General features: G+C 40.3%; 1 protein-coding gene across 4 annotated transcripts; it reads left to right on the top strand.

Moving 5' to 3' along the window:
- The first annotated feature begins 1,430 nt into the window (after nt 1–1,430).
- LOC308692087 (uncharacterized protein) lies at nt 1,431–4,652 on the top strand. Of its 4 annotated transcripts, none has more exons than XM_081367821.1 (4): nt 1,431–1,804; nt 2,608–2,739; nt 3,009–3,146; nt 3,403–4,652. In XM_081367821.1, exons 1-4 carry the CDS (start codon nt 1,720–1,722, stop codon nt 4,521–4,523), a joined length of 1,476 nt encoding a protein of 491 aa, XP_081223947.1. In that variant the 5' UTR covers nt 1,431–1,719; the 3' UTR covers nt 4,524–4,652. The 4 variants fall into 4 exon arrangements, with proteins under 4 accessions (XP_081223947.1, XP_081223949.1, XP_081223948.1 ...); XM_081367823.1 differs by having other exon boundaries at nt 1,479–1,804; nt 3,469–4,621; XM_081367822.1 differs by having other exon boundaries at nt 1,479–1,804; nt 3,436–4,621.
- The last annotated feature ends 5,466 nt before the right edge of the window (nt 4,653–10,118 follow it).

Below are 10,118 nucleotides of genomic sequence, written 5' to 3'. Positions count from 1 at the left end.
CGTCTCCGATTTGTTAATTTACATTACATGTTGCTAACTTTGTGATGCATTAGTATTATAAGAATGTTAAAGATTCTTTTCTTAAACACCCAATGAAAGTACATATTCAAATGCCCTGCTAGAACACAAAGGGTCGTAAAATTTCCCTCCAAAGGGAAATCTTCTCATTGGGTCTTGGACCTCTAGAGGTTGTGCCATCTTCACGCTTTAAAGTCACTGATCAGCTTTTAGCTCTCTCTTAGTCCCTTTCTGAAATGCTGACGTGAAGAAGAAGCCTCTAAGGACCCACCAAGCTTGTGCCAGGCTGCGGCCTTGTCTTTCCATTCACCAAAGATACTCTGAAAACCACTGGTTCTTTCTCATCAAGACCACATCAGCAAAGATCAACTGGAGCCTCAACAAATTGCATCAGGACATTTTAATTCAAATGGGCGAGACATGAAAGTATCAAACTTAGTCTCATTATTTGATACATTAAGTATCCTTACCCCTTTAAAGAAGGGCGTTTTAGAACTAAACCGATGGTTTGCTCAAGGCTGTTGATCTGCTGACAAACAATGATTTCAAACAATGCTATAATTTCTTGCTTTCCTGTATTCTGCTTCAGCTCTCTTTCCCTTGGTAAACTGTATGCATGTATGTGTGTGTATGTTAGAGTAGTTTAAGTGTTTAGACTAGTTAATAAAATCTTGTTCATGTCACACGTAAAGTTGTCCTTGTCTCAAGCTTATAACTGGAGTCACTAATCATTTAGATTTTTGCTACTGCTCTTAGTAGTACTGTAAATTAAGAAAGACATTTCCCATGCCCCGGAAATGTACATTTCTTAGAGTTAATAAACAATTAATCCTGAGTGTTCACGGGACAAATAGGTTAATTGATTGTAATATTAATTTACGACAGATTAATTAATTATATTAACTAATCCAAATATTCATAATCAATTATAACCAGTTATTATTGATTATTAATATTTCATAGAGCTAATTTGCTACAGCAATCCATATGAAACCATCCAATATTAAATTGGCTATGATATAACCGTGGCTGTGTAGTATTCCCCTATATTCACTACAGTGGCTGGAAACATTGTTTTCATTCATAATTACTTGCATGGATTCACATCGCAAATCAATCAGCAATTAAAAAATTCAGATTCAAATTCTAGACATGCCCCTGTGTTTCTTGATGATCAATGCAGATTTATGCCAGTCTCCAGTAGAGATCCATTTCCTGGAGAGTTTAGGTGTAGGAGTTTAGTCATAATTACAACTTGTAACTTGTGGTAGAACTCCGACTTGTACCACTTGATCGCTGTACCACCTGACCACTGCAGATTCATTTGCCGTTGATAGTGTTGCCATAAAAACAATCAATCATCTCCTAATTACGGTAATTATTACGACATCCAACCCTAATCAAACACACCTGAACAAGCTAATCAAGGTCTTCACGATTAGGCTATATTAGAAAACTACAGGCAAGTGATTTTCATTAGGGTTGGAATTACCCAGGCCCCCAATTGGATCTTTAAAAACGCATTTTCAAAAAGTGTTTTGAACTCTTTTGATAGTGTTTGTTGTGGGACTCAGCTGATGTTTTGATGCAGCAACAGGAATTTTTCTTTGTAGTTTTGTGGTCCTTGCTGTCTGCCCCTCCTGACTCAATAATTCAGTGCATCTTCCAGCAGAGTTGATTTTATGATTGCAGGGCAAGAGGATGACAGCTCAAGTGTACTGCTCGTTTAGTGCTGTTTTATTGTGTCTGTCTGCTTGTTTGAGCACAACAGACGCTGGAGTCCTAGGTGAGAAGTTCTTTTAGCTTCATTACGCAGCCCGAAGAAGTGCATAAATAAAGTGCCTTACAAAATTGGATTTCAGACACATCTGCTTACAAAAATACAGTACAGATGTCAAGTGGAAGTTCATCTTTGTATGTTGGTTTAGTTTTAATAATAAGCAAAGTATAAATATGCCAACTGTCATAAGTTTATGCATTTTTCATTGTACAAGTAAAACCCATATAATCACTAATAGGCTTTTTTGTTTACTGTTAAACACGAACATTAGTGTTATAATATGGCTGCAAAATTGTTACCGGACTGTATCAATCCTGATTTGAAACTTTTGCCTAAAGTTTTTTTTGTTTTAAGAAATGCATAAGCCTACAATATAACGTGGGGAGCTAATTCTAACCGATAACTCTGCATTTTACATATATAGTGGGTTTAGAACTATATTTGTTTTATTTTCTGTTGAGTAGCTTATTAAAATGCTTAAAAGGAAAATGAGGGTGGTCATGGGGATGGCATTTTTGAAGATGTACACCAGTAAATTTGTATACAACATAGAAAGACTGATAGAAAGCATGGACATCAGTTAATATCACTAGTGGGGTAGGTTGTAACTGCACTCTCAGTCTTTGACACCGATTGATGCAGTTTAGTGAAAAATGGTAGATTTCTAAGCTACTTGAATTGAAGCAGATAAATGTGTGAATATTATAAAGGGAGACTCATTGCAAAACCCCTGACTTGCAAATGCTGTAGCAAACTATTACAGCACTTCCTGGTCTCTCCTAATGATCCTCTTGAATCCTCTCCTGTAGTGTCTGGTCAGTGTCCGGCAACGCTGACGGTCGTGCCCTCCCGACGAGGATGCACTTCTGATAGAGACTGCTCTGGAGGACACAAATGCTGTCAATTTCCCTGTGGGTCGGCGTGTGTGCCGCCTGTTTTCAGTGAGTTTTAATTATTGATGCATGCTATACGTCTTCCAGAAAAAAAACCCCTGAAAAAATGTCTTCACTCAGGAATTGCTAGTAAGTTTGACAAATAATTGCAAAGAAACCGCAAGTAACACATTGAACTAAACGTGAAACTATGAAGTAGATGGACTGAATATTCCGGTAAACCCTCCTACGATCTTTTTTTTTTCTCTCTTTTTCATAGTATATGAGACATTCAGTATTCAGTGATGTGGTTTCTCTGTCATGTGTCTCTGTAACAGCAAAGCCAGGGGAGTGTCCAAGCACAAATTTTGGAGCAGGAATGTGTGCAGAGTTGTGTTCCTATGACAGTGACTGTCCGAACAATGAGAAATGCTGCTGCAATGGATGTGGACATCAGTGTATGAATCCTTTTGCAGGTATTTGTTAGTGTTTGGGTCAGCTTCATTTCATTTTGTCTTGTTTTATAATTAATCGTTCTCAATGTAAAGTATTCAGCCAATAGCACGGTTTAAAGCACAAGATGGCTTTACAAAATTAATTCATACGATTAATTAATACAATCATGATTTAATAATTAAGAGGAGTAAAACTTGGTATTTGGGTTTTGTGCTGTATCTGAGACTGAATGCCTCTAAACAGACTGACTAATGTTGACTCTCTGGATCCATCCAGGAAAGCCTGCAGCCGAACCACCAAAGCCTCCAGGAAAGCCTGAAGCCGAACCACCAAAGCCTCCAGGAAAGCCTGCAGCCGAACCACCAAAGCCTCCAGGAAAGCCTGCAGCCGAACCACCAAAGCCTCCAGGAAAGCCTGCAGCCGAACCACCAAAGCCTCCAGGAAAGCCTGCAGCCGAACCACCAAAGCCTCCAGGAAAGCCTGCAGCCGAACCTCCAGGAAAGCCTGCAGCCGAACCTCCAGGAAAGCCTGCAGTCGAACCACCAAAGCCTCCAGGAAAGCCTGCAGTCGAACCACCAAAGCCTCCAGGAAAGCCTGCAGTCGAACCACCAAAGCCTCCAGGAAAGCCTGCAGTCGAACCTCCAGGAAAGCCTGCAGCCGAACCACCAAAGCCTCCAGGAAAGCCTGCAGCCAAGCCTCCAGGAAAGCCTGCAGCCAAGCCTCCAGGAATGCCTGCAGCCAAGCCTCCAGGAAAGCCTGCAGCCGAACCTCCAGGAAAGCCTGCAGCCAAGCCTCCAGGAAAGCCTGCAGCCGAACCGCCAAAGCCTGCAGCCGAACCTCCGGAGCCTTCTACCGAACCTCCGGAGCCTTCTACCGAACCTCCGGAGCCTTCTACCGAACCTCCGGAGCCTTCTACCGAACCTCCGGAGCCTTCTACCGAACCTCCGGAGCCTTCTACCGAACTGCCAGAGCCTTCTACTGAACTGCCTGAGCCGGAGCCTTCTACCGAACCTCCTGAGCCAGAGCCTTCAGACGAACTGCCAGTGACGCCTGCAGTGGAACCCCCGAAGCCTCCTGTGAAGCCTGCAGCCGAACCTCCGAAGCCTCCTGTGAAGCCTGCAGCCGAACCTCCGAAGCCTCCTGTGAAGCCTGCAGCCGAACCCCTGAAGCCTCCTGTGAAGCCTGCAGCCGAACCCCTGAAGCCTCCTGTGAAGCCTGCAGCCGAACCCCTGAAGCCTCCTGTGAAGCCTGCGGGTAAGCCTCCTGTGAAGCCTGCAGCCGAACCGCCCAAGCCTCCAATGAAGCCTGCAGCCAAACCGCCCAAGCCTCCAATGAAGCCTGCAGCCGAACCGCCAAAGTCAACTTACCCTTATGGCCAATGTCCTGGCCATAAGTAATGTGGCTATGCATGCAGTTAACTGTGCTGATTTAACCATTGGATATATGGTGTTTTCCCTGTTTATCACCAAATAAATCTCACACTTGTAAGACCATTTTCCTCTCTCTTTTTTTTTTTTTTTTTTTTTAAGTGGGAAAACAAGGAATTAGATTTTTGTATTCCAGTGTTAGTTTGGCTGTTCTCTCACATAATGGCTCACTGGAATCAATGCATGAAATCCCACCCTACAAAGCCACGCCGCCTTCAAAACGCTTGAACACACAGCAGAGTCTGTAAAGTCTCAAGACGAAAGACTGCACTAAATTGACTCATGTCTAAAATGCATAACATTACAGTGATAATGAACGTAAACAACTTGCAGTGCTCTAGTTGTACCACCTGACTGATTCAGATTAATTTCGGTGTTGACATGGAAACGTCTGAATCCAAATGCCATGATTGGATGAAGAATTCTATTATTCGTTGCTATAGGATGTGAAGTTTCAACCAGTACTGCCTATTGACCAATAGTCTTCTGCATTCTGAAGCATTTTAGTGAAATTGTCTTCTAGTGGTCATTTTAGGAAGTTGCAACTTCAAGCCTATTAACAGATGATCCCTTTAGTTACCTGTGACCAAATGAGTTCTGAATGCCTGTAATGCTGAGTTCACACTGCACAATTTTCAAAGTAGTCGGGTCACTGTTCTTTTCACACTGCATGACTATCTGGGGTAACATTCAGTTGCTGCTGTGTGCACGATGCACCGACGACAGTTTCACACTGCATGACTATACAAAAGAAAGAATCGCTGACTGGTCTGCAAACTGCGTTTCACAACCAAACCCACGCGAGAAGTGATATGGAAATAACGCAAGATCACGCGTGTGTAAGACTGGAGTTCTCACGTGAGACTTAAATAGTTATTAAAAATGATAGCCTGCAAGAAGATTTGCAATCCAAATTGTCTGTACGTGCAAAGAGAGTTGGGGGCAAATAAATCATTTTACAATGTGCTACTGTTGCTACTGGTCAAGCAAATGTTTGTGCTTTGTTTCTGTTAAAATACTGATATTCTGGTCTATAACTCTTCCCCGAACATCCCGCTGTCCTGTAGTTTTCAGTCAGAACACATTATCACAGCAGGATTTTGAATCGCAGACAGATCCAGATATTTAACATGCCAAACATCTCACGGGCGTCGCCGACTCATCTGCGATTCTCTCAGATCGCGTCGTTGATAATTCACACTGCGTGAATGTCACTCGTGTGAACGAGCACCGATTAGCCTATGATTTCGGGCATTTGTTGGCGATCTCCTAGCCTGGTTAAAACCAGACCATTCTCAGTAGTAACTGAGTTATGGTCTGTCAAAGCTTCATTAATAACTCATTTCCAAAGGGGCGTCACCAACGGACGTCGCTCAAATGCCTCTGGGCGCAATTGGATAGACCTAAAACCAATCAGAGCGATCGGCATCGTGTAAATTACACTACGCCATAAAAGTATGTACTCTTTTTGTGAAGAAAAGGTATTTACTTTTGAATGTGTAGCAAAAAAGTAGGCAAGCTTTGGGACATACTACTTCGTCATCTTTATCGGACGGATCTGTCGCGTGCATCCTGTCACGTAAACTGCCCTATCAATCATCTTGTCACAGTTAAAATCCTCTATTAAATCTAATTAAATTTCCTACAGTTCCGGAAAGAAATGTAGTAGCATGTTCATCTGCCAGTGGAGACTGTCCTCATGTGCTTGCAATTTGAATATAATAATGCATTTAAAAGTTGGTGCGCTTCACCAACGGACGTCGCTCAAATGCCTCTGGGCGCAATTGGATAGACCTAAAACCAATCAGAGCGATCGTCATTGTTTAGAGCCCGCCCCAACGTTTCTGATTGGTGCCGCGATTTCGACGGATTAGAAATGGGCTTGAATGAGCTCTTTGCCAGACTACTTGCAGAGCAAATCTAAATTTGCCGGAAGTTGTCTGGGTTTTCCCAGGCTAGCGATCTCCCAAAACCTGTCGGCGATTGAAAAATTGTTCAGTGTGAACTCTGCACTGATCCAGTAAAACAGCCCTTCAAATGAGTGATGCTAATTACCCAGATTTAGCTCATTACAAACAATCCAAGAGTCTGGAATAGAAGTGTAAAGTGCTTGATTTCTTGAACATCCTCAGCTTTCTTGATTTTGACATTTTCTTTGGACACTGAACAAAAGAACATCCTTTATTTCAGTAATAAACTAATGATTTATCATCAAATTAAAAAAAGTTTCTCACAGTCATATTAACATACAATCTCTTGTGAAATAGGTGCACTTAATTGTATTGTGTAGTGTATTTAAAATGTTAAAAAGTATCTATTTAAAAAAACTGCACTTACAGATGAATTAATATTAATACAATATAAGGCCGCTTAAGAGCACTTAAAGACCCACTGAAGTGCCTTGAAACGCGCAGCATTTTTCAGTGTGTTGACGTAATTTCCACTGAAACAGGGAGACAGGACGGGACATACTGAGCAGACTCAAACTGAGCTTGCTGACGTAGATGTGACGTGAGCAACCTGTCTGACAGTTGTAAGTCTTCTAGTAGCTGTGCCAAGAGAAATCTGAATCATTCCCTTACAAATCTTGCAGAGACGGAGAGAGTGAGTAGAGGGTGTCCATGAGCTAGGAGCAGGAGCAACTTTATGACTCTCTATGGGCTTCTGCCTTGACTTTATCGGACTTTATGCCTCCACGTCCCCCCGATTGACTGCGAGCTTCTACTCCTGTCTATACGGTAATTTCCAGAGAGTCGGGTGGTTATGACGCAATCGGTAGCCTATTTATACAAAAACTGCTTCTACGGGGCCATAACGTAAGATACAAGGCAATGGAGCCTTTTATACATTGTCGTGTTTCTTTAGAAATAAACAATGGACAAATAGAGTCTTTAAACGCCTCAGATGTAAAGTTATTCGCTGTCAAAGTGAAGCCAAAATGAATGTGAGTCAATGGAATGCTAACAGCAGGTGATGGCTTGTTAGCCAATGGCGGCCTTCAGGGATGGTACGCTATCCGAGAGCTGGATTACTCCCCTGAAGCTGTCCTGTACACTTCCTCGTCCTGTGCTCCGTGAAAATCAAAGCTAAAGAAACCTTTCTACACCTGAAACAAGAAGCTATTAAATGCTCGATTTCGAATATATGTGGTTTGTGTGTGATGTTCGTGCGATTTGGGGTATTTCATATGACTAAAGAATGTTTACAGTGTACATGCTAAGCTGGTGTAGCGATTAGCTGCATAAAAAATGCTAAATATAACATATTTCAACCAACATCATTATATGACTAAACTCCATTTTAGATCGTGATCGGAAGATAATACAAATACAGATGGTGGACAACCAGAATGAGACTTTTACCGCCGCCGTTCCCGCGGCGGCAAAATTGGGATGTGTATTTGCTGCCTTTTACCGCTGAGTGGCGCTGTAATCACAGACTTTGAAAAGTGTCAGTTTATTCTCTTTATGACGTAATCTGCCGCGGCAGTAAACTGAGCTGAGGTCACAGATAAATTCAAGATAAATATTGTGGTTAAACGAATTCAAATTCATTAAATTTAAACAAAGTAGACACACGTTAACATTGTGTGCCCAGTTTTTCTATAATTTAGAAAGGCTATGTAGGTTACTTGTCATTTACTTCGTGTTATTTTAATGTGTTTGTAGATTTATTAACTGAAACATAACAGTGAAATAAATTAAAATAATTTACCGTAAAATGTAAACATTTTCAGGACTTGCAGTTACTAACCGATGTTAGTCGGTTTAAGCATTCTTTGTTATATTCAGAACTAAATAGCCTAACATGTTACACACTTTTAAAACAGAGAAAATAGTATAGGGGAGACCGGGGACAGTTGTAACAGGGGATGGTTGCAACATGTCATTTTTCTCCAATCAGAAACAAGCTAGAGTGATGACACTCATACTGAACATGCACAGTTAGACCCTCCCCCCACCAAGAAAACGGTAGACATATTCAACATCTGCTTCTGCATTTATTGAACAAAACTTGTTTTGGAGGTATGAAAGTAAATTTTTTCATTAGATATATTTTTGTCATACTGTCCTGAAATTTTGTATGAATTAATCAAAACTTACTTAGTTTGAATTATTGTTTTGTTGACTTCTAAGTGACATGGTTAGCATGTGTCAAAGTCAGTGCGTCTAGCAGGCGTATGATGTTCTGTCATGGCTGATAGGGTCGGGGACGGTTGCAACAAATTATAAATTGCATGTTTAATAAAAGTTTGTTGCATTGAAAATTGTTCAATTCTTCCTGTCTGACACTGAAATATGGAGGGATTAAATAGAATCTGTAATTCCTGCACACTGAATCTATGTAGGCCTATGTTCTACACATGAACAAACAAAACTCAATAACCGTTATTTGATAAATATGACTAAATAAATAAATAATAGGCTACAATAATATTATTGAAATAAATAATACTATAATATTATAGTAGGCCTAAAACAGTTAATATTTTCAGAATTATATGCTCACTGAGACAAAAAGCTTAAGTTAATTAATGAAATTTAAAGTATTTTTAATCATGTTGCAACCGTCCCTGGGTTGTGTTGCAACCGTCCCCTGGGTCGGGGTCAGTTGCAACATCTGACTTCTTCCATTCAAATAAATACTGTGAACGATATGTCATATATAATCATCTTTAAATGGTATGGGTAATTAGCAGACAGATGCAAGTTTAATATATACAAATTTGGTTGGTCTAGTCCAAATAGTCTCTGAGTAATTGAGAGAAATGCAAAAAGTGTTGCAACTGTCCCCGGTCTCCCCTACGTTTGCTATTCAGACGGTAGCTCTGTGGTCAAAGCATTAACAATATCCTCTCGGAGCTTCAAACGATCTGAGATCGAATCTCAGTGTAGTCGACAGTGTTTATGTTTTTCCGTTCTTGATGCTTAAATATGTATCTGTTTATTAAAGTCAATCATCTTGTTTAATTATCAATTGTACATTACATAAATTTGCTACATTCCCGCTGCAAAGACGACACACCTGATGAAGGAAGACTCTCAGTCGATCGCACCAGAAAATGAAGATGATGAAGCTCGTCTTTAATCTGCTAAATTATTTTTTTTGTGTGTGTGAATCATTCACTAGATTGAGATGACTGACAGTGATACCCGGCCATAGCAACGGAAGACAGATTCAAAACAGATCGAACAAATCAGAAAAATACTTTCAATACAGTATTGCTTTCAATTTAAAAAAAAATAAACAATGAAAATGTAAAAGAAAAAGAAAATTAATTAAGTTTGAAAACCCATCGCACATTTTAAGATATGAATAAAGTGTCAGGACAGTTTATTTATTTAAACAGGGTTGCATCGATAGAGTTTATTCCCTTTGTGATGCAAAATAAGACACAGACACAGAATCTTAGGCCTATTCTTGCAACATTTTAAATTTCTATTGTCAAAGAAATTGCAGCTAAATTAAAAAATTAAAAAACGGTACAAAACGAAAAAAGTTCAAAGCAACATAAATTAAGAACAGGCGTTTTTCTTTGCCTCTCTCGCGCTGGATATTTTTTTA

Source organism: Scardinius erythrophthalmus (genome assembly GCF_964197995.2).
Source record: "Scardinius erythrophthalmus genome assembly, chromosome: 6".
NCBI lineage: Eukaryota > Metazoa > Chordata > Actinopteri > Cypriniformes > Leuciscidae > Scardinius > Scardinius erythrophthalmus.
The sequence above is the reverse complement of the archived record's forward strand: the minus strand, read 5'-3'. Positions and strand labels throughout refer to the sequence as shown.

Bases quoted from the DNA above. Each gene is read 5' to 3' on its own strand.
- LOC308692087 (XM_081367821.1), top strand. From the start codon at position 1,720: ATGACAGCTCAAGTGTACTGCTCGTTTAGTGCTGTTTTATTGTGTCTG. The intron at 2,740-3,008 runs GTGAGTTTTAAT...TCTCTGTAACAG, and splicing joins GTGTGTGCCGCCTGTTTTCA to CAAAGCCAGGGGAGTGTCCA. The intron at 3,147-3,402 runs GTATTTGTTAGT...GGATCCATCCAG, and splicing joins GTGTATGAATCCTTTTGCAG to GAAAGCCTGCAGCCGAACCA.